The sequence below is a fragment of the Budorcas taxicolor genome, chromosome 24, assembly GCF_023091745.1.
Source record: "Budorcas taxicolor isolate Tak-1 chromosome 24, Takin1.1, whole genome shotgun sequence".
Taxonomy (NCBI): Eukaryota; Metazoa; Chordata; class Mammalia; order Artiodactyla; family Bovidae; genus Budorcas; species Budorcas taxicolor.
The window spans coordinates 14,174,896-14,200,298 of NC_068933.1; the positions used below are offsets into that span (position 1 = coordinate 14,174,896).

The 25,403-nt window shown below is 44.7% G+C and overlaps 1 protein-coding gene across 1 annotated transcript in view; it reads right to left on the reverse strand.

The window, feature by feature from the left end:
• Positions 1-2,082, reverse strand: part of ENPP6 (ectonucleotide pyrophosphatase/phosphodiesterase 6) — a 75,440-nt gene extending 73,358 nt beyond the window's left edge. The window contains exon 1 of the mRNA XM_052661548.1: positions 1,842-2,082. Coding sequence (XP_052517508.1) covers positions 1,842-2,082 — 241 coding nt within the window. The remainder of the gene's footprint in view (positions 1-1,841) is intronic.
• Between the last annotated feature and the right edge of the window lie 23,321 nt (positions 2,083-25,403).

Here is a 25,403-nt window from a genome sequence, read left to right on the forward strand (position 1 = left end):
AACTGCTGAGTCTGTGCTCTGGAGCCCGGAAGCAGCAACAACGGAGCCCTAGGGTTGCAACTCCTGAAGCCTGCAAGTTTGAAAGTAAAGAGGTCTCTGTCAAACATTCCTGGGATCTGTACTGTCCCCCCATGAAAAGAGCGCTTCTGTCATGACCAGACTATACCCATAGCCTGACAAGAAAGCGTCTGCGTGATTAAGACTCTGTGCCAATTAGTCCTTGCAGGGATATCAGGAACGGGGGGGGTCTGACGAACAAAGGGTCGTGTCACTGGCTTGGCTTCTCCACGGAGACTGTAATGGTCCCTTTCTGCTCACTGGAGTCTGGCTTGCTCAGACTGGATTTTGTTCATCTTTTACTGAGACTGAGAAAAGTGCACATGGCAGTTTGTGAACTGAGTCTCCCGGCAAGGCTCTGAAAGACAACTGGCGTGGGGGGTGGTCTGCGGGTGTGAAAACCCCGGACAGACAGAGTGAAGCCGGGCTGTGACACACAATAGCATCTGTGTGTGGCCCAGCAGCCAGCAAACGGCTTCCTTCCCCACAAGGGGAGAGCCGTGCCAAGTGAGGACCAGAAGATCTTAGAGATGCTCATCATCTGTCTGTTGGAGGGAGACGTCTTAAAATGGGCAAATAATTTCCTTGCTGTGTGCAGTCTGGATTTTCTTTCCTCTCCATGCCCTTATTTCTAATTCCCAAACTCTCTCCCCTCCTTCATCTTACAGCATTTTTATGTACACATGCTTTCGGTCTCCATGCATGAAGTCAGAGACATAGCAATTTGTCTTTCCAGAATCCTGGGGCTTTGCCTGTTCTGTGAAGATCCATAATGAGGTACCAGAGTTCTCATTCCCTTCCTGTTAACATAATTAGTTCTCATTCCCTTCCTGTTAACATAATTCATGGAGCTTTTCCCTGTGCTCAGAGCACAGAGCTAAGTCCTACAGAAGCATCACCAATAACAGTGCATTCTCACCAGCGTCCTTGGACAGTTTGCTAAATTCTTTCTGAGCGCCTCTTGCTGGCCCTTGCAATGGTTAACTGGTAAACAAACTGGAAGCTAGGAATCCCACTGTGCCATCAGGGTGTACATTCTATGACAAAGATAGAGGATCAAATTCATGGAATCACATTTGGCGTGCCCGCAATCCCAGGTGAAGGTCATCTTTAGGCAAAAGTCAGCTTTCCCAAACACTGGCCCAGTTTGGGTGAGCTGGGGATTTGGGTTTTGTTTTCTTAACAGATGCTAGAAGTTAAAAACAGGAATCTGAACTATGTATCAATTTTTTCTTCTCCATGTCATTTTACCTGGCCCAAAAAGGCAAAAGAAGGAGCAAGCAGTGTTTCTAAGTAACACTTTAGGATATAACCTGAATACTCCCTCCAAGTCATACAGGAATCCCACGTGTAACTTTCATAGCCCAACAAGCCAAAACAGTTCCAGGATGACAGATGACTGCAGAGCAAAAGGGACAGAAAGAATTTGATCCAAACGAAGACCTGTCGGCTTTTTAAATTTCAACTTAGAAAATACGGAGTTGGCTAGAATTTTTAATTTGCAAAGCAAATAACCACTTTAACCATCGTCTAATCGTAGAGTCCTCTGTTCTCCACATTGCCAAGCCAAAACAGGTCCCAGGGAATAACTTTAGGAAAATAACACATTCATGCACACACAAAAAAAGGAACCTCAGCCGAGAACACACACTTCTTGCCTATCCCTGGGGTCCCCAAAGATGAAAGCAGACTGAATCTTTAAACACGATTCTAATGCCAGGAGCTCACTGTTCCTGAAGGACTCCAGCCCGCCCTCCGCACCCAGAGGAGGGCAGGGTACTCACCGGTCATGAGGCTGTAGTAATTGGGATAAGAGAGAGTGGGAAAGTCCGGGGTCAAGTAATCCACTTTGACCCCTCTGCTCACAATCTCTTTGAACCCGGGCAAGGACTCCAGGGCCTCATCGCTGATGTAGTCTGCTCGGAAGCCGTCCAACAGAAACACCAGGAGTTTCCGGCGGGCCGAGGCTGGCTGCGCCAGGCTGAGCACGAGGGCCAGCAAGAGGACCCCCAGCTTCCCTGCCATGCCGCCAGGAGCCTGCCCCAGCCGAGGATGCAGAGTCTGCAGCTATTCTCTCTTCTAGGGGCTGGACCTTGACTACTGGCCTTCCTGAGCCAAGTTCACTTTCAGAATTTAAAGGTACAGCACCCCCTTTTAAAAAACGTCTAGGCTCACCCTTTACTAGCAAGTCTGGAGATGGTCTCCTTCAGAGAAGTCAAGTTCCCAAACCACCCGGAATAAACACCAGGGGACAGAGAGAGTGCAACCCATCAGCCACAAAGGGGCACTTGCCATGGGTGCTTGCCACCTATTGTACCTCTACAATGGTGAAGTCACGTGCTGCTCAGCGGCTGACCTCTGACACCCCCCACCCCACCCCCCGCCAAGGAGTCTGGGGTGGAAGTCAGAAATGAGGCACTCTACGCCAGGAAACTGGCAGGGAAGGTCTTCGGATGGTGGTCAGATATTTTCAGGAGCTGGTTTACCCTCATATCCAGTTGTTTCCTCATATCCAGAAAAGCACTAAAATCCATCTGCTAGTTACTATATCTTGTGACTAGCAGAAGCTCCACGAGAACAGAAGAAACTCTACCAGAAAAAAACAAAAAAACAAAAAATATGTGCTTGATGGCATGTACTCCCCCTTTGCCAGAATCACATATACACTGTTTGTCCCCTTGACCTCTTTGGAGCAGTTTCCAAGAGCTATCAGAGGCTCTGTCTCCAGGCTGCTGTCCTCATTTTACCCCAAATAAAACTTAACTCACAACGCTCACAGAGTGCATCTTTTTTAGTCGACAGTTATGGCGACCAGTGAAGAGCCCCAGAGTGGACTTCCCTCCTTCCCCTGAACTCTATGAGGAACCTGAGCCTCGGTACCAGCAGCGGCCCCTCGAGCCCGTCCACCTCCTAGGGGAGTGCAGACAAATTTGGGGAAGTCTCTTTTGGTTCTAGGACCTCCCACAGTGGCTGAGGATCCCGAGTTCTTGTTTTTTTAATATGGGGAGAGGGATCAGGGCCCTGCCCACTGACCTTGCTGTGGGCCACAGGCCCCAGGTCTCTGGGGACGTAGTGCGGAGAGCACTCACTGGGACCAGTTCCCTCCATCCCCGGTGATCTGGGGCCAAGAGCACTGGAGGCAGAGCCGGCCTGGAACCCCACCGCTCCATCCCCACACTGGAGGCGTAGCCCTCAGGCTCCCTGGCAACTGAATCCTCCAGGCAGCTAAGCCTGGGTCCCTGCCCTGTCTTTTCATCACGTGGTCTTCCCAACCACAGAGACCTCTCGTTCCTGCTGCAGGTGAACCCTGGAGCAGCGAGGTGGGAATAGAGACAGGAGAAGAACTCCAGAGGCACTCTGGGTCCAGGGCTCACCTTCCCCTCAGGGCCCGCCCAGGGCTCTCTCCCGCCTGGGAAGGCATGGGGGTATCAGGCACTTCCCTGCAGCCCCTGCAGTAGCTCGTATCCTCTGCTCCCTCCCAGGAAGGGAATGTTCTGAGCCTTCCAAGAATCCCCGGCCTCTGCTGACCCGGCTGGGCCCATCTGGCTCTGCCTCTCTGTGATGGGACCAGGTCTGAAGGGTTAGAAGGGGATGGACAAAGCTGGGGTGGCTGGAGATGGATCAGCCACACGGGAGAAGGGAGCATCCCCAGGAACCCAGGATGCCACCTCTAGGACCCAAGTTCTTTCACCTGGGGGTTGGGGGGTGGTGGTGGTGTGTGTGCTCACCATGGTGAGCTACAACCCATGGGGTCCCTGCCTCCTCACCCCATGGTTCTTCCAGGTAAGAATACTGGGGTGGGTAGCCATTCCCTTCTCCAAGGGATCTTCCCGACCCAGGGATCAGACCCAGGTCTCCCGCACTGCAGGCAGATTCTTTGCCATCTGAGCCATCGGGATATATTGGAAGACACGTCACTTAAAGGACTCACTACAACCCAAATGGAAAGGCCCCCCATCAGGTGCTCTTAACTAGCTCATATGCAGCAAAATTAAAGGGAATTGACTATTGGATTTATATTTCCCACTAAAAAGGGTTCCTACACTGGACTGGTCTATAGAGAGGAATGCTAACCTCAAACTCACCTTAAAAGGACCCGCAAAAAAAAGAGGAACTACACTCACACCAGGACGAGAAGAAGACGACATCAGAAGTAGACAGCTCACCCGAGATGCTGGACCTGACTCCTACGATCATTTATAATTTTTCCCGACCTCTTGGACCTTTGCATATGAATCCAATGTTTTCATATCATGGATGTGATTCTATGCTAATTTTATAAATCAATCCAAATTGTTGGGTTTGTGGTCAATTACCTCTATCTAGTACTTCTGGGTTACATGGTGGATATCCCCCCTCCAAAGCTCTGTTTGACAGCCCTTCGAAAATGTATTTCAGAAGAAATTTTAATCCTATGCAGGCTACTCATGATTGCTATTAATATAGCATAACCATATTTATTTAAGAATGTATTTCCAAGATCAAATGGCAAAGTTCAACAATGCAGAACTGCGGTTACACTTGCACCAGTCTAATGGGATCCTCTTACCCAGCCAATTGATAATACCTGCTCTGACCCTGGTCATAGATTGAAAGTCTCTTTTCAGCTCATAAGGCTCAATCAAAACAACAAGCCAACTCTCAGTCAATAACTGTGATCTCTCGTTTATTAAAAGGAAACCCCCCACATTATGAGATGGGCTTAGACAGTTAACAACAGGCTTTGGTCATTTAAGTTTAAAAGCTCTTCAATGTTAGGAACAATTAAATCACACTAAGGATAATCAGCCTAGAAACATTGGGAAACTAGGCTGAGTGCCTTATGAACAATGCCTACATATTATTACCCTCAGAGACAGTGATCGGTAGGGAACTGACTGGGTCAGACAACCAGAGAGTCACTAGGTTGTACCAAATGGGATTCAGTGGATTTTTGGTACTAATTTATGGCCTTGGCTTCCACCTGGATGGATAGGAAAGTATACTCTGGGATTTGCATGGTGACTGACTCTTGTGACTCGCAGAAGCTTCAGGAGACCAGCAGAAACTTTCTACCACACACACACACACACACACACACACAGACACACACACACGTATATATGCTTGGTTGCATGTGTTATCCCTTTACCAAAATCACATATACACTGTCCTTCCCCACTACCTCTTTGGAGCAGCCTCTTAGAGCTATCTGAGCTGCTTTCTCCTGGGCTACAGTCCTCAATTTGCCCCCAAATAAAACTTAACTAGCAACTCTCACCTTGTCCATCTTTTTTAGTCGACAAACCGTATTATTTTGGGGCAAATATTCCAGAAATAGAAGCACCCACAGAGAGGTAGAATTTTAGATGACAGAAGTCAACTCTTAACTTTGCAGTTGGGCTGACCAAAGGGAGGAGTCAAGGAAAAGGGTGATCTCTTAATTTGCTGTTATCCCTCGTCTCTGCCCAATTTAAACTCTCACAGTGAATTCCTCAGAATTCCTCAGGGTGTCAACAGGAGACAGTAGACTTCTGTGGAGATACCTGTGAACTTTTCAGCGGTGCCCCCAGCTCCAGAGCATTTAACAACAAATTATCTGTCTACGTGTCAATCATTGTATCCATCTATGTGCAGAACTTACTTAATATTTCAAGGTGCTTGTGTTCAAACATAACTGTAGGAGGAGATACCTCTCAGCAGAATCATAGAGTCAGAAAGTTCCAGAGTTGGACAAGATAGTCGGGGGATCATTACTGGCACATTGGCCTGAGACAGCACTGCCCTAGAAGGGCAGCAATGAGAAAGACTTGGTGGGCGAGAGTTCGAGATGGACAAGCACAGCTAGGGACAACCATGAGGCTTTGTGCCAAGAAGGACCAGGCAGAAGAGGGCCTGGGAGGCTGGCCAGGAGGTCAATACAGGGCAGCAGCCACAGGTGGGTCAGGAGACAAAGCACGAAGTCCAGACACCAGGTATCTGTGGGTCTTTCACTTGGCAGAAAATTCAATATAAAGGCTTATAAAATGTGCGTGGCCCATAGCAAGCACTTGACGAATGCTATTATTATCATTATAACATTGCTCGGATCCTGGTGAAGCTTGCAAAGTTCTGGACAAAGCTTCCTAGGGACTGGAGGTAGTCTGACCTTAATCAACTCTAGAACGGCTGTCAACCAACCTCTGTTCTCTGCCTGTGATGCAATAGAGGCGTCAACTAACCTTATTGTGGTCATCTTTTCACAAATATATATCTGTACTGAATCGAAACAAAAGAAAAAACACTCTGCAATGTATAAGAATTAAACTTTTTTTTTTTAAGAGTAAAAGGCAACATTAAAAAAAATTCATACAACAATCATTCTATGCCTTCCTACTAGGAAAGCAGTTTTATCTGTGCACACTTTAAATTAAATGGTCTTCAAGAATGTACTTGGGCTTCCCAGGTGGCTCAGTGGTAAAGAATCCACCTCCCCAAGCAGGAGATGCCTGCATTCGGGAAGATCCCCTGTGTTAGAAAGGTCACCTGGAGGAGGAAATGGCAATCCACTCCAGGATTCTTGCCAGGAGAATCCCATGGACAGAGGAGCAGAGTCGGACACAACTGAGTGAGCACCCAGGTGCACAAGCACGCACCCTGTACATACAGGGTAGCTAAGTGAGCAAGATCACCCAGACACTAAGTGGAATGGCCAAGAGCTGCTAGCCTGACTCCTAATCTCATGCTGTGGTCCTGCTTGGGCCTTTCACGGTGGGGAGCAGGGGCTCTCTCTTGATATGATCAGTCTCAGTTGGGGCTGCAGAAACTTGTCTCCTATGGTAGACCCTGGCCTCACTGCTCCAGAGTGCAGACTGAACCCATCCCACCACAATTCTAGTCTGTAAGACTGGGTTATTATAGACCTTTAAAGATGCCTCCCATTTTTTTTTTTTCCAGTTACAGCTCAAGCAAGCAGAACTTTATTAAACAGGCAGCAGATAGTACACCCTTGAAACGCGAGGGTGGGCTGACCTCGAAGGAGTGGCCCCTCATATCATTTTGATCCAAAGCCAGGCTTGGGAACCACTGCTGACAAAGACAGGCAGCAACAGACAGGCCTGAACAAGGTCATGTCATCTTCAGATCTGCATGTTAGAAAGCAGGATTCAGAAGCCATGAGGAGGCGACATGGGTGCTGATGGAGGCAAGAATAATAACATCCACCTTTCTTGATATTAAGGACTTTACATGCGGGACTTTCCTGGTGGTCCAGGGATTGAGAATCCACCTGCCAATATGCCAATGCAGGGGACATGGGTTCGATCCCTGGTTGGGGAGCTAAAATCGCACATGCCTCAGGCGAAACCCGTGCTTCACAAGAGAAGCCTGAGAATTTCAAAAAGCTCCTCAACTAGAGAAAGCCCAAGCCCTGCAACGAAGACCCAGTGCTGCCACACACACACAAAAAAAAAAACTTTACATGCACTAATTCACTTAGATCACTGATCATTTATAAGGCAGGTATTTATATCCCTACAATGCAAAAGAAATTGAGGTTCAGAGACGCCTAAGGTCAAACAACCCGAAGAGTCAGAACTGCAATTCCAGCCCAGATCTTTTTTATAGCTTTGTATTTTAGGGGAACATATTCAGTTTGTGAAATTAGGAAGAAAAATCAAAGTCTGTGTGAAAGAAAAAAATAATAATAAACCCTAAATATCTTCAGCTTCTCTTGATTAAACTGAGAGGGGGAAATAGGAAGTTGCTGTGAGAACACTGCAGAAGTGACTGTTGCAGGCAATATCCATTGATGGATGCGAAAATTAGTAGAAGAACCAGAAAGTGAGAAAATGTTCATAAAACAAAAGAATGGGGCCCAAGGCAGGAGACATAAGAGAGACACAGGTTCGATTCCTGGGTTGGGAAGATCCCCTGGAGGAGGGCATAGCAACCCATTCCAGGATTTTTGCCTGAAGAAGAACCCAAGACAGAGGAGCCTGTTGGGCTACAGTCCATGGGGTCACAGAGAGTTGGACACAGCTGAAGCAAGAGCATGCACACACTATGCATTTTGTATTAAGGACTTGAGCATCCATGGATTGTGGCCTGGGGATGCAGGAGAGTCCTGGAAACAACTCCCTGCACACACCATGGGAGGACTGTACCTACTGTGACCCTGATGATGGACCATCTAGAGTTATTCTGCATCTTCTCATGGTAAAATTTCTAAATCTTCTTACTGAAATCAGCAGAAGATTTTTTTGTGTATCAAAATATGTTTTAGTGGTTCCAGTGATGACAGAAAACTTAAAACACTGTGACCATTAAAAAAAAGTTTGTCAAAGGAAATCATGAATGCTGAGCTAACTCCACTGTGCACCAGAGAAGCTGTCATGGATTAGCTTGTACAAGGAGATAGATACGGGTATTTATTGTTACAGTGTCTGTAATGGCAAAAAAGTAAAAATAATCTAAAAATTTGTTAACAAGAGTATGAATAAGTGATATCAGTTCTCAAAGAACAGAACACTATAGCTATCCAAAAGAACTGAAAGTGTTAGCTGCTCAGTCATGTCCCACTCTTTGCGACCTCATGGACTGTAGCCCGCCAGGCTCCTCTGTCCATGGAACTTCCAGGCAACAATACTGGAGTGGGTTGCCACACCCTTCTCTAGGGGATCTTCCTGACCCAGGGACCAAACCCAGGTCTCCTGCTTCACCAGGCAGATGCTTTACTGTCTGAGCGACCGCAGAAGCCCCAAAAGATGTAGACATAGAATGAGAAGTAGATGTCTAGTTCTTGAAGATCTCAAGAATAACAGTAAGTGAGAAAAACCAGTTGGAGATGAATACATACAGTCTAAAATATTAACATAAAAACATCCAGCACAATATTCCGTATAATAGTACCAACACCATGGAAACGATAAACATCAAAATCAGCACTGAGGTTTCCTCTGGAAAGGACAGAAGAGAGTGAGACCAGAGAGAGGTGCACTGGGGGTTTCAACTTTGTAATGTACTAGTCATTTAAGAAACAAAATAAAAACGCCAAGGGTCCATGTAGGACAAAATGCTACAATTTCACAACCATGAGGGCTGGGACAAGGGTGCTATTTATATTATGCCCTTGGATTTTGTGCAGGCCAGAAACATATTATAATTTAAAAATCATCAGCAGCCCTGGTGATGAATTGAACACGTGGGTGGTAAGAGAAAGGGGTCTTGGATAGTTCCCAAGGTTCTGCCTCCGATGACGGAGTAGCACCATTTGTCAAGATCAGTACTGTAGGAGAATTGCCATCTTTAAGCAATCACCTCATCATATAAATCAGAAAAAAAGAGGGAAGTTAACCTAATTCAAACCACGATTCAAGGTAACAAAGGAACTTTATCTTCAGAATAGAACTAGGGAAGTGATCTCAGCATGGCTGTCAAGAGTACGCAATTCTGAGCCCTGGCCCAAACACTCCTGTACAAATGACCTAAGGGTCTCTCTTTATGTCTTTGCTGGATAAATAGAAATGATCATGTAGGCTGAGGAAAGTAAAATGGATTATTTAATAATTACATAAAAGCTGAACGTAAAACTCACCTTAAACCAATAGAAACTCCTCAATGTTTTTCAAGAAAACTGAAGAAATGGTTAGTCAAAGGAGTTTACATTAAATATGTGAAATATGAAGGGAAAATGCAGTAGCATGTAAACCTTGATAAGGAATTGCTACAAAAAAAAAAAGAGCGAGAGAGAGAATTGTCACATCTTATTTGCTGCCAGATGGGAAGAACTGCTTTGAAAAAAATCAACTACAATCACAGAATTATAGAGTTGAGAATATGAAAGAGACTGCAGACATAATCTAGTGGTAATCTGTTCATTTTGGAGAAGAGAAAGTTGCATGTCAAATAGGGAAAGGAATGAAAGATCACAAAGGTAAATAAAATAATGAGTCCAGAGTAGGTATCATCTCCCATAATAATGCTTTTTAAAATTTCAGCTTCATTTATTCCACCTCTCTTCCCACCCAACCCCCTTTCATTGTTTATTTGCCTGTAATATATTTCTTTCCTGCTTTCCTGTAATGTCCACAGGCACTTTGAAACCCTTGGGGCCAGCTACGTTTGGGAGTTGATCGTTTTTCTGATTTGAAAAGGTAACATGATGCATGTAGAATATATCATATAAACTCCAGCAGCATCCGAGGCATCACCCGATTATCAAATCTGTTAATATTTCTACAGAAAAATGAATGTACGTTCACACTAAGTGGGATTAAAGAAAAGACCACAAATAGCCTCCCATTAGATCAAGGTGAGTGTATGCCATCCAGTGAGTTGAGATAAGATCAGGATTTTCCTCAAGTTATCATGCTTTCAGAGCTTTTGAATTCCAGAAGTGGTTAATGACATATGCTTTAGGAGAAAACTCTAAATGTATCAGGAGAAGATAAATACTTTGCCCTTAGTCTATAGCGCATGGTGTGGCCGAGTCTATGTGGAGTATTGTTAGAAAGACAGAACGGACAGGGTGGAGCCAGTCTCACTTCAGCCTTGGGTCCTTGCCAGCTCCATTTCTAGTCCGCAGAATCCTTTCAATGAACCCCCAGCTTCAAAAGGGGGTGTGAGTGAGACGGATCTTTGCACCAACAGCCACCAGTAAGACTACTAGTTGCCAAGACACAAAAAGTACCTCTTTCTTTTTTAAGATGTTTTTTAATGTGGAGCATTTTAAAAGTCTTTTCTTAAATTTGTTACAATACAGTTTCTGTTTTTTATGTTTTGGGTTTCTTCAGCCACAAGGCAGGTAGGATCTTAGCTTCCCGGGATCGAACCCGCACCCCCTGCATTGGAAAGCACAGTCTTAACCCCTGGACCACCAGGGAAGTCCCAGTATCTGTTTTCAAACCAGGGCCTCACTACTGGGTTCCAGAAAGAAGTCTCCAGTCTCCCTCCTTGAGAAATTCTAACTAACGTTAATGATGCATCTGCCTTAACTGGGTCAGGTGGAACCAGACCAGCTCACCAAGGAAGATATTTACTAGACCTATGTTTATCCAGGCAGATAAGTTTGGTCTTGGTTTGACCCAGGCTCTTCCCTGACTGCAAGAGGCTGACCTCAAATGTCCAGTTATTGGGAGTCTGTTCAGTGAAGAGATCCAAGGATTGAAGCAATCTGCAAATAATAATTCATTACAAAGACAGTTTATCTTCTTGAAAACAGTGACTAATTTTGAACACCAAATGCTGTTATTATGCAAAATACGTGCAGCACTCTGACCTCATGCTATAAAAGAACTAAATGTACATATCACAGAGAATGTATATTTCAAGTCAAAGTTTGCAGCCTGTAACTGAAGTTTAATTTTACATCTGGTTATAGAAGTAGAGCCAAAACAATCTACAGAGTTCACTCAGCCTTATCAGTTAATTGAAGTAGCCTCTTGATCAAGAACACACCACTTACCAATAAAGAAAATGTATTTTACTTAAAAGAAGGAAGAAGCAGTCAACAAAACCTTTAAAGAGCCTGATAGGGATGTCATTTCTAGGAAGATGATGAACCAAGACTGATCTGCCTGGTGAAAACAACTAAAATGCCAAGTGATTTCATAGTGGAGACCCTTTCATCTCTTCAAAACACATAAAGTGAAAGTCACTCAGTCATGTCCAACTCTTTGGGACCCCATGTACTATAGAGTCCATGGAATTCTCCAGGCCAAAATGCTAGAGTGGGTAGCTGTTCCCTTCTCCAGGGGATCTTCCCAACCCAGGGATCGAACCCAGGTCTCCCACATTGCAGGCAGATTCTTTACCAGCTGAGCCACCAGGGAAGCCCACAAAACACATACACAATATGACAAATCCCTGTTAGTAACTGTGGTTTTGGGGGCCAGTTCTTCCAGGTTTGAGTCAAAATTTCTGCATAAGAGGAGGTGAGGCGGGCACAAGTTATTATCCAATAAACCCTCGCATCTCTGAAATTCACCACACAGGGCGTCGGGCTAAAGACACTCGGCTTCTTTCCTCCTGGGCCCTGCCTGCAGATCTGGTCTCGCATGATCTCCATACTAGACATTTAACTTCATAGAAAGCAACCTGTTTACTACAGAAGTTGCACTTTCTAAACTAGGAGATGTCAGGAGCAACTCTTACGTCAGGAAACCCAGAACTCTCTAACAGAGAAAATACGCCTTGGTTCCCATTTCAGAATAATATTGTTGAACACAGAGGAGCTTGTCTGAGTGAGCAGGGGCCTGTTTTAGGCTCTACGTGACAGCACTTGAAATCTTTAGGACTCTATGTTTTTACACTGAATCAGTTCTAACAACTTATTGAGCTTTATCTCCACAAAGTTTATGCTAAGGCAGAAAGACACAGAAGTTTTGCTAATGATAAGCTGCCAAGGGCTAAGTAAAAAGGACCTTTGCTTTGAGGGACAGTGATGACTATGGAAGAGGGAAGTGATGAGGAGGGCTGTTCGGTGAGGTCTGCACTGAGGTTGAGCGCTGGACTTGCCCCCTTCTTTGTCTACCTGTAAGGTCTGCCCTGGATACCTGTTTTAAAACACAAACAGGATTTCATCTGTTTATGCCCATAAACAGGAGAAATGGCCTCAGTTTTTCAAAGAGCTGTCTCCCTCTAGTGGCCAAAGTTGTTGTTGTTGTTTTTTTTAAGCCTCAAGCTTCCAAAGGAGCCTGGATCTGCTAAGAATATAAAACATCTACATTATTTTATGGGGAGTATGTAAATAATCCTTGAATTTGGAAACGTCACTATGGTATATAATAAGTTCTCTCACTATAAATCCTGAATAATAATGCCAATTTCAAAGGGTTATTGTGAGGAAATATTTTGTTGCTGTTCAGCTGCTCAGGTGCGTCTGACTCTTTGCAACCCCATGGACTGCAGCAGGCCATGTTTCCCTGTCCTTCACCATGGCTTGGAGTTTGCTTAAACTCATGTCCATTGAGTCCATGATGCCATCCAACCATGTCGCCCTCTGTCGAAATATCTGAGTATCATCAAATGAGATCAACAAAGGAGCCCTGTTTTGGTTTGGCAACTGGAGGCTGATGAGGCGCTCTCACTGGCCAGGCAGTGGCTTTGGCTCAAGCTCAGGAGCACAAAAGTCCAAGAGCAAATGTCATATGATAAGAACCCTCATGATCACTTCCAAATAGTTGAAACCAAGAACCTTCAAATGATGAGGCAAGACTATGAACATCAAGGTCGGCTGTGGGGACTCCTCCTGACAAGTGGGGATACCCTGTCATAGGCAGAACAGGTAGCGCTAGTGGTAAAGAATCTGCCTGCCGACACAGAAGATGCAGGATACTGGGGTTCAATCCCTGGGTTGGGAAGATTCCCTAGAGGAGGAAATGGCAACACACTCCAGTATTTTTGCCTGGGAAATCCCATGGACAGAGGAGCCTGGTGGGCCACAGTCCATGGGGTTGCAAAGAGTCGGACACGACTGAAACGACTTAGCACTCACCAGCACGCAGCCGGGAGCCCAGTCCTTCCTGCACAGGAGAAAAGGGGGAGCAAACAATGGGTGTTCCAGACAACTCCCACCCGGTTCAAGGCTGCACTTCCTTTCAGCTTCTGCTGCTCCAGCTGGACGGCAGCCACCACAGGCCCACAGGTTCACACGTGCTCCCGAAGGGGAGGTGTGAGCACACGCGCCCCGCCACTGCCAGGCTTTGGGAAACCAGGCTTGAGCTGCCGAGGCTGCCGTGCCATGGTTATGGCTCACAGGCGGCGCCAGGCGGTTCGGCAGCAAAGCCACATCACCTCTTCCACTTTCTTAGCTGTCTGCAATAATCTGGGAGAAGGCAATGGCAACCCACTCCATTACTCTTGCCTGGACAATCCCATGGGTGGAGGAGCCTGGTAGGCTGCAGTCCATGGGGTCCTTAAGAGTCGGACACGACTGAGCAACTACACTTTCACTTTTCACTTTCACTTTCAGGAAATGGCAACCCACTCTAGTGTTCTTGCCTGGAGAATCCCAGGGATGGGGGAACCTGGTAGGCTGCCGTCTATGGGGTCGTACAGAGTCGGACACGACTGAAGCGACTTAGTAGCAGCAGCAGCAATAATCTGGGGGCCCTGGGCCTGCAAATGTGATACTGATTTACATGAAACCCCAAAGACCCCCAAAATCACTAGCCTGTGCTGACTAATGGTTTCTTAGGGGTGATGCTGTTCTGCGCTTAGGCGCTCAGTCAAGTCCGACTCTTTTGCGACCCTATGGACTGTAGTCCACCGGGGTCCTCTGTCCATGGGATTCTCCAGGCAAGAATAATGGAGTGGGTTGCCATGCCCTCCTCCAGGGGATCTTCCCAACCCAGGGATGGAACCCAGGTCTCCCGCATTCCAAGCGGATTCTTTACCGCCTGAGGCACCAGTGAAGCTCGTCTTAAGATTTCCTTACTGAGTTACAACACCTTTCATTCTCAGAGCTGGACAACCTCCTCTACCTGCCCCCGCCCCTAGCACACATGAGGCTGTTGTGGGGGGTCTCCCTCAAGATTTTTATGGGGAGCCGCTGCCATTCACTTTGGCTGGGTCTTTTGTGGAGGGCTTTACCATCAAAATTCTCACTCTGCCTGCCCCATCAGTAAATACCCTTTTCGGGCTTCATTCCAGGCTTAAAAACTAGTGTGGGTAATTTTCTTCCTGAGTTTGATTCAGCAGTGTCTTGTTTCTATGGAAACCCGGGCTGCTACAGAAGCCCAAGTCTAACTTCCTATTGCCCAGCCCTGCGTTTCACCAGTGATTTTAAAGTTGATTTTCACCTTCCCCGTGTATTAACCTCTGACTTTCAGAAGCTGAAGTAGCTCTGTGGAATGCATACGATCCACGCTCAGAGAACTCAGAGAAAGCAGAGTCCAAAGGAGCTATTTTACACTGCGCGGTCTTCAGACACCGAGGCCCGCAAACGGTGAAGACAAACATGGCGGATTCTCTAAGATGGCGCGCAGCTGTGGACAGGGTGGCTGGTCGACCGCAGCGTGCCGGGATTGATTGGTAATGTCTGCCACAGGCATCAGGGAGGCCATGGGCGCACACGCTCCCCCTGAATCAAACACCGTCTACTTCAGAGCAAAGCAGCATATTTAGGCTGCCCGTCACCCGGGCCTCTAGTTCAGGGGTCAAGCAAGAAGGTTGCCAGAGTCACTTCTCATCCACCCAGACAACAGCCTTCTAGAGTCTGGTTCCTTGGGGTTGGAGCACTGACACCCCATTCCTTTCATCTGGTCAAGCACTTTGATCTAAACGTTAAGCGTTGGCCCTGTTCTGCATAGTGAAGGGGCAGGGAGTATCTGATTTGCCCTTCCCGGAATTGGAGACTCCAGGACTCTTAATCGAGGAGGTTGTCGTTGTTGGTTTTCCAGGAGGAAAGCTGGCCTGAGCTGTCTTAGGCGAAGCCCCGGACTATCCTTGGGAGGGGGTGGAGAGGTGGGGGTGTGTGGCAGTGAAGACCTCAGTGCACCCCGGGAGAGGCAGGATGCAACCGGGTCTAGGGACGACCATCCAAGCAGGCCTCTCCCACCCTCTCTCTGAGAGTCTCATCACTCCGTCGTTGTTTCCAGACTCTTGCCACTGGCTCCTCTAGAGAATCAACCTTCTCCCTCAGCGCCTGAGCCTGTGACTCCCCAGGAGCAAGACTGCCTCCTTGCTTGCACTCAGTAAGTTTGGTGGGGTTGGCTGTATGCTCACTTTCACCTTGATTCTCTGCCCCAAATCAAATGCTGTCAGCGAAGGCTTGACTGCAGCTAGAAACAGAAAACCAGTTACTTTAACTAACTATTCAGTATTCATTAATGGACTCTGGAGAATGGCATGGCAACCTACTCCAGTATTCTTGCCTGGAAAATTCTGTGGACAGAGGAGCATGGTGGGCCCCAGTCCATAGGGTTCTGAAGGACTAGACAAGGATAAAAGTAAAAACTCCTCAACATTTGACAGATTATAGTTCCATTTGAAACAAATAAGAAAGCATTAAATTAAATTCATTTAGTAGGCTTATAATTATTGTCTAAATAAACAGACATTTCCTAATGAAGAGGCCACATTTTACATATATTTCTAATACTGAATCAATGAATACCAAAGTAAAGGTCACTACTCTTGGGAGGACTTTTTTAAAGTGTTGTATTATGATCACTGACAGGAGGGACGTTTAACCATAGCACTCTTGAACCTGAAAAACATTCATAATCTTTGGCCCAACCATCTTCTCTCTAGGAATTCAATCTGAGGAAATAATTAGAAACAGAAAAGATTTTGTTTAGATATGTTCACATTAGTATGGTCTATTCAGCAAAAATATTGGTTATAAAATTGCATTTTTTCAATAGAATTGAATATTGAGAAACCATTAACCATTATTTTTCAAAACTTAATGTTTTGGGAATATACAACATAATGTTTATATAAATGAATAGAATGTAAAACTTTATAATAAATAAAATGTTATATGTAAGGTACAGAATAAGTTTATTTTATATACTATATTTAATAATATATATATTATGTTTCACTGTTGTTGTTTAGTCGCTAAGTTGTGTCCGACTCTTTTGAGACCTATGGGCTGTAGCCCACTAGGCTCCTCTGTCCATGGGATTTCCCAGGCAAGAATACTGGATTGTGTTGCCATTGTATTCTCCAAAGGATCTTCCTGACCCAGGGATCAAACCCACATCTTCTGCATTAGCAGATTCTTTATCACTGAGCCTCCTGGGAAGCCCTACATTATGCATACATACATATATATCACATAGAAAAAAAGCTGTGAAGAAAAATACACTAAAATGCAAAAAATAGTTTTCTCTAGGTGGTGGGACTGTGAGTGGTTTTTATTTTCTTAATATTGCTTTTTTGTGGATTCAGGTTTCTCATATAAGCCTGAAGATCTGCCAAGAAGAAAGGAATATGCTGGCCAGGCTGACACAAGTTGGATGTAGACATGTGTGACAATTATACATCCAATTCTAAAATAATAAACTACCATTACTTTTAATTTCTTAAGATAAATATTTAGTGGCAGTTTAAAAAAAAGAAAGAAAGAAAATAGTCATGATGAAGTATTTGGGAAGTACAGAAATGTAAAAGCATCAAGGAAAGAATCAGGGAGAATCCACCAGTCAGAAGGAAGGGCCACCATCAGTATGCTGAGCTTGCCCGAGCTGCGCCCTGGAGTCCTGTGTGCACCATGCAAATGCCTCAGGAGGCGTCACAGTGGAGAGTGGGGGCCAACCAGGTCCTCAGTCCAGTGGGGCGCCGAAACAGACCCCCCTTCCCAACTTGAGTCAATCCATTTGTACCTTAGACTATTCACTCCCCTTGAAGAAAGGCTCCATGGAAAATAACAGATATAACATTTGAACACCTCCATATTAAGCCTCTTCCCTGAAACTAAATGTTTAGATTGCGTCCAGTTTTCTCTAATGTGATGGAAGGTTACGTGAGCAGCTTTGTATTGTAATCTTTGCCTATATTTCTGCCTCCATAATTGAAATTTCCAAGAAAAGAGTAATGATCGTTTTCAGAGTTCTTGATGTTACTAAGTTGCCCCCATAAAGTCAACCTGTTTATATTCCCAGGCATCTGCCCATCCTGCCGCACCCTTAGCTGAGCATAATTTAAAAAAAAAAAAAGATTGTTAATTTGACAGATTTTAAATATTTGCCCATTTAAAATCCTGGGTTTCTTCCCCCTTGGATACCTCTTCCAAGAAGTCTTCCATCAGCAAAATCTGCTGTCCATGGTCCCTGTGAAGAGGACATGGGTGCCCCTCTCTAGAGTGACCGGAACTGTCCAAGGAGGCTTGTACTTGGACATTTTCTCATGGTCCCAGGCCAGCCCCATGACCACCCCAAAGTGAGCCCAGTTTGTGGAATAAGGCTCCTCCCCCTGGGAAACAGCAGATGCCAAGGGTCTGAAGTCCTTCTTTCTTTCCAAATCCCCTCTAGACCCACAGAATCTCAGCAGCAGACATTCCCCTTGGGAGACTCGGCCTTCAGGCCTCTGGTTACATAGATAAGGGCTCTGAGCCCTGGTGGCGAAAACAAGTGTACAGTCAATGGAACAGCCAGGAAGAGACCTGGGAGTCTTTGCCCAGTATTCTTCCCACCACCAGCCTCCAACTGTCCTATCTGCTGACACTCTGGGAAGGGTCTGTCTTCGCCCTACAGGCGTAAAGACAACACGGAAGGGTTCCCCACCAGAGGGCAAGGGGAAACTAAAATCTAGCGCAAGTACAGGAGTAGAACGTAACAGCAGAAAGAAAACAAATTCAGAGACGCTTCCTGAACTGGCAGATTCTTAGGACCCTAGCGGTCAGCCTTCGAATGGCCACTAGGTGGAGCTCTACTTTCAAAATAAAGCCTTAAGCCCTTGGCTCTAAGCTGGCTTTCCATTCAAACGGCCTTAGCCTGACAATGTCAACGGCTTATTACAAGGATTTGCTCAACAAGTCCATTGGATCCCATCCAGATTTTGTACCAGTTTACAGTTTGTAGGCAACCACGAGCTGAACTTTTTCCATTTTGGTCCCTAGATTATTGTCTTAAAAGTAAATGCAATGGAGATGCACATATACATTTAAAAGAAACAAGGGAGTTACAAAACATGTTTATCTCAACAAAGATAATTTAAAGCATATATTTAAAATATATTCTAACAAAATATATATTTTATATGTATTATGTAAGTATAATGTAAAATGCACATATATTGATTTTGTGTATAATGTATATTTACTTATTGTGTTTTATATATAATCACAGTTTACTCCCTAAGTCGTGTCTCTTTTGAGACCCCCATGGACTGTAGTCTGTCAGGTTCCTCTGTCCATGTCTCCAGGCAAGAATACTGGAGTGGGGTGCCATTTCCTACTCCAGGGGATCTTCCGGAAACAGGGACTTAACCCTCATCTCCTGCATTGGCAGGCAGATTCTTTACCGTGGAGCCACCTGGGAAGCCCATATATGGTATATATTAAAATCTCTTTTCTGCTGTTGAGTGATAAATACATAGTTTGTAATTCCAATCATATATAAACACCTGTTAAATGTATTCTATATTATATGTAATATGTTAAACACAACTCGAGGGACGTGAGTTTGAGTGAACTCCGGGAGTTGGTGATGGACAGGGAGGCCTGGCGTGCTGCGATTCATGGGGTTCCAAAGAGTTGGACACGACTGAGCGACTGAACTGAACTGAAACATGTATTTTATATAATAAAATTTTTTCAGATGTATATTTAAAGTTCTCTGTGGCTCAGTGATAAATACAGATTTTCTAACTCCTGTGGTTCTGCTTTCTCCATAATAATCACCAAAACCCTTGGGAAAGCCGAGTAGCCTTTTCATTAACTCGTTCAAGGTTTTTAAAATCTATGTTTCTCTAGCCCATATTTGTTCAGAAATAATTAAAAATAGAAAAGAAAAGGGGGGAGATTCATTTAAAGAGAAATAGGCATTTACTGTTGGTTCTCCCTTAATCAGGACAGAGAGCACAGAGGAAAATAAGAGAGTCTGCTGTAGCTATGAGATGAGACGCTTTAAATGGTCTCAACAAAATATGAATATATGCATATATTTCTTCTAATTCCCTCTAGTGCCGGTTCCTAACATATAGCTGATTGAGAAAAAGTATATATTTAATAATTATTTATGCTGCTTTGAGCAAAATCATGTCAGTGTCTCACATAAAATAATATTATACTATTAATATATTGTTGCTTTTAAATGAGATCTGCTTGGCAACCCTTAAATGTAGCTTTTCTCAATTGCCCAGGGAAAAACAAAAATTTATACCACCACCAAAACTAGGATTGACAGATCATCTAATGGAAACTATAGACAAACTCTGTGAATGGCACGGCAGGCAGAACGGGGTGGAGGGAACCTGCCTGCAACAGTCTTCACCTCAAGCACATCCAGGTTTCAGTTCAGGAAGCTGAAAGCACGTAAAAGACGTTGGAAGATACGTTGTCTTAATACATCCCTGCAGTCTGCTCTCTCCTTCTGGGACCCAGGATTTGAACCCTGCGACAACCAGAGAATCGCACAGGAGTTCTTTGTGATTCCACTCCCATCCCCGTCCCCTTTTAATCTATATTCATTCAGAGGTAGGAAGAACTTTAAAAAACAAAAGCTTGTCAGAGAAAAGCAAATATCATGTATTAAGGCATATATGTGGAATCTTGATAAATGGTATAGATGATGTTATTTGCAAAGCAGAAACAGAGACAGACACTGAGAACAAATGCATGAATACCAAGGGGGAAGGAGGGGTGAGATGAATTGGGAGGTTAGGATTGACATATATATATATATATACACTACTATGTATGAAATAGATATATGAACCTGCTGTACAGTACAGGGAACTCTACTCAATACTCTGTAGTGACCTAAATAGGGAGGAAATCCAAAAAAGAGGGGATGTATGGAAATGTATAGCCGATTCACTCTGCTGTACAGCAGAAGCTAACACAACATTGTAAAGCAACTATACTCCAATAAAAATTAATATTAATTTACAAAATCCTGTGCAGAAACTAGAAGGGACTGGAAGTTGCTCACACGTTTCAGGAAGAACAGTCCCCACAAGTGAAGTGCTCCAAGTAACAGAAGAGTAGGAAATACACTGTTTAACAATATATCAGAAACCTTAAGTTTTCCATGCATTTCTTGGACACAGAATACCGCATCAGAGAACCAATTAGTTAAGGTAGAAGTTGGCAGTCTGGTGAAACAGAGCTTCTGTGGGTGAAATTCTGCCAGAAATTGAGAACAGGAACCTGTGTTACCCACCTATCCTCTGGCTATTGGTCTGAGAATGAGATTCCACACAACCACAGGCAATCAGCTGACCTATCTCTTTACAAATACTAGTTCTATATAGATGTCACTTCATTTAAGGATGAAGCAATAACGGGGGAGGTGAAATGCTCCATTACATTTGAAAGAAAAGTTATACAATGAAAAATGTATACTACTAGTAAATTCTACCTAAATCCTGAATGTCTACAAAAATTGGGAAAGGTGAGTGAAAATTTTGACAGGGAGCGACGATACTCTATGTGATCTGTTTTACATAATTGCTATGAAGAAAATGAATAAGGCAATGGTTTAGAGATTAGCAGGCAGAACTACTTAGACGAAACAGTCAGGGCATCTCTAAAGAGCTACAGTTCCCCGACTCTTCTGTAAGGGGAGCTGAGGTTCCAAAAGAAGGACAGGCTATTAACATGTGGAACCCATTGCATTCAATTAGGCGCAGAACTGACCCAAAGGAAATAACAAGACACAACTGAAACCCATAACCGATAGAGAAATGGAAATTAAAGGCAATGTATTTCTTAACTCAGCCTTACCTGGTATATAGATGTTTTAAGAAGATAAGTCAGGCATCTTATCCTTCATCTTATAATTAAAACAGGGTAACATTTAGTGGGCTTCCCAGGTAGTTCAGCAGTAAAGAATTTGCCTGCTAATGCAGGAGATGTGGGTTCGATCCCTGGGTCTTGAAGTTTCCCTGGAGGAGGAAACGGGGGTCTCAAAAAGAGCTGGACACAACTTGGCAACTGAGGACAACATTTGGTGAATATTTACAAAATGGTTAGCATACCATTCAAGATACAGACACTTACTCTGTATCTTGTCATCATAGAGCTGTTGTGCCCGCAGTACCAAGAGCTGTGCTAAGCACACAATGGGAGCGCTGTTTGATGAATGAATGAAGGAGGCAGCTAAGGGCTCTGGGGGTGTTGCCACCATCATCACATTTCTAACGCCCACCGGGCTTGCAGGACAACGCATATTGCTTTCTGGATGCTGCACAGGGACATCAACAATGGGCAAATGTTTTCTAGAATCTCACCCCTCCTCCAACAAGTCTTCAGTGAGATGAAATAAAAATTTCTTTGTGAATCTCTGTTTTTGGGTGCCATCCAGCTCTCAATCAAGCCCAGACCAAAGCTTTGACTCTTGGGATGCGTCAGAGTGTGAGGGAGCCCTTGTAGCTTACGTGGCTTCTCATACAGGTTTCCATAAGAATCTGCACACATGCCTGGTAGACGATTACCTTTCATAGCGCGCTGTTCCTCCAGTTCCATGTCTCAGTGGCTGTCGTAAAGCACGGCTGCCTTAAGTGTGGCGGTAGTTAAGGGCACGGTGAGTCCCCTCCTGTCCCTCGTGCTTTAGGTCAGTTCCCCAGACAGACCTTCCCTGACCAGTGAATGTGCACAAGGTCTTGCAGTGCAGAAATGAACATCCTGACGGGTTGCTTAGGCTTGTAACTCCACCAGACGCTCCACCAAGCACTTTCCCTGTGTCTTCTCATTTGGTCCTCATAAGCAACCCTTGTTATTAGCCCATTTCCCAGATAAGGAAACTGAGGCTTAGGAACATCGCAATTACTAATGAAGGAGTCTGGACGTGAATTCAAGTCTGCCAGGCACTAAAATTTGTTCTCTTAACTTATAGAGAAAATGCCAGGTGAGGTGACAAGAATTACAGGTGCCTGGGTTGTGTGCTCTCTGGAAGAATCTTCATGTTCTTGTAAACATCTTGCACATCTAACTGGCTGGCAAAAAAAAACAAATGTTTTTTGCTTCTGCACATTTTGTTGTAAGCATGCATCGATGAATGTTTATGTCCCACAAATCTAAATATAATGTATTTTGTTTCTAAGTTACAAACAACTAACTAACAAGCGGAATTTTGGTCTTTAGCCTGTTTATTAAATCAGGCACTTTCTGAACTTCTGTAAGAGGAGGAAAGGAACGAGCATTTACTGAATGCTCATTATACGTTACACGGTTTACAGAATAAGTCCATCTAGTCCAGTAGCCAAGGAGACAGGCTCTTCCCTCAGTTTATAGGTAAGGACGTGGAAGCTTAGGCACACGAGTGGCAGAATCAAAATCCAGATCAGATTCCAGTGCCAAAGCCAGTCTGTCTCCATGGCTCCTCTGAGTTGGCTGGCATCTCCCCGCGCTGAGCATCTGGGGTGGGCTGGAAAGCAGCCATGGCTCTCCCAGACGCTCCCCCAGGAAGGAGGAGTCACGTGGTCAGGGTGCCCAGCACAGAGCAACCCTGAATATCAGCTATCTGTGCTCAGCGGGCCTGCTCTCAGAATCAGAGGGAACTACAGCTTGAAAAGCCTCTGTTGAAGATTGTCAACGTGACGGGGACCCCCTCAGGCCAGTGATGAGTGTCTCCCTTAACACAGCATTGTAAAGTAACTATAGTCCAATCAAAATTAAATTGACATAAAAGTCACTCCTGGTCCAAACTCCAGCCAGGCTCCTCTGAGCCCTCTTCTCAATGAAGCCTCAACTTGGTCTTACAAAGACTTGAACAAAATACTAACCTAGTTTCTCACAGCTCAGGCCTGCATCCCTAGGTGACCCTAAGCCCTCCTGCCCTTAAAGTACCAACTTGAGAAAACTCATGGCTAGCAAAAGGATTGGCCATTCCGGCCAACAGCCCAAGACGGGGCCCCTGGCTACCTGCCTCTGCAGGACGAGGGAGGCTAACCTCGTTAAACGCCAGTTGACAAACCCAGATGAGTTTTGTTAACTGGAAAAAACAAAACAAAACAAAACACACAGCCTGGAAGTCGAGAGTTCTGTTCCTTCAGCAGAAATCTTTAGGACTTCAAGCCCGGGAGACAGCATCTCAAGTGACCCAGAGAGACCTGCTCGGAGGAGGCGAGTTGGGGAGCCAGGTTTCATAGAAGTTTTGAAACAAAGGGCAGGCAGTCTGAACGTCAAAAGATTATTATTAAGTAAAGAAAACCAGGTATCTTAAGTTAAGGAATTTAGTGCTTTTCTATATATGAGATGATGCAAGAGTCTGGGCTCACTGACACCATTCTTTTGATATCCACCTCAGCTACCTTGGGCGGTATCCTGTGTTTTCACTTCCTGCCTTTGCTCAGGGCTCACAATAGGGAGTGGCTGCAGTCTGATGGCTGCTAAACTGCAGGCATTCTTTTCCTTCCCGAGTGTCCTCAGGGTTCATGGGCTCACAATGGAGGACTGCCATCACTGATAACTGTGATGTCTTTGTTTACCGATATAACAGGAAATATTCCATTTCTTAGTATCTTATGGGGCCCATCCCATCTTCTCATTTGTTGTGATTTTTCACTTATCTGACTCTACTGAGCTCTGTCTACTGTCCGGCATAGTCCTTCATTCTCCTTTGAAAACACTCAGTTACTTCTGTAAAATCAAAGTGGAGTTCAGTTCATACTAGTCTCTTTTCCCTAGGACAGAGGCAGACTACCGATTAAAATCCATCCGTACATTTTTAAAGTATTTTTGATACTAATTTCTCATTTAAGTGCTTTCTTCGCTGCAATCAACGTCTGTGTTTTTTCGGTCTTCTAACTTCATTGAGGCTTTGAATGGCTAAAAGTCAAAGATCTCTCTTGGGAAATTTCACATTGACCTTGAAAATATATGGGTTCCTTTCAGTATCTTTTGATATTGATTTCTAACATAATTCCACACTGATAAGAGAACAGACTCTGTATGATTTCAATACCTTCAGACCATGAAATGTTTGCACCTTGCTGTGTGTCCATGATATGTTCCAGTGTCTCCTGCTCTATACTATGGGAGCTTGAATAGATTCTGTATGCTACTGTTGTGTGAAAATTATATAAATCTTGATTATTTTGAATTGGTTCATGGTGTTTTTCAGGTCTCCTACATCTTTCTACTTTTCTGTATATTCATTCTATTAATTTTTGAGAGTTTGATATTTGAAACCCCAACTAAAAATTATATTTACCTACTTACTTAAAAAATACTCGCAATATGCAGTGGAACTAGATGTAACTTTGTTCTATATTTTCCACGTCTTCTGTAAATGTGTTATCGTACTTTCATAATTTAAAAAAGAGAAAAGAGAGAGAAAGACTTCTCCACGGAGTGTCACTCCAGGGAGCCCATTTTCTTTTCCTCCTTGATAAGCCCTGTCTGGAAATATACCATACACTATGGCCATCAGAAGTTCAGTTCAGTCGCTCAGTCGTGTCCGACTCTTTGCAACCCCATGAACCGCAGCACGCCAGGCCTCCCTGTCCATCACCAACTCCCGGAGTCCACCCAAACCCATGTCCACTGAGTCATGCCATGTCCATTGGTGATGCCATCCAACTGTCACGCAAGTGCATGTTCCTCGGTTCTTGGTCTCGTCACAACAAAGACTTGGAGTGACGGACATTAAAGCCCCCTCGGCGTGTCGCAGCTCTCAGGTCTTGGATAGACCGTGTTATAGCTCTCAGGTCTCGAATGGACCATGTTAGAGCTCTTAGACAAATCAGTGTTACAGCTCACTGTTACAGCTCTG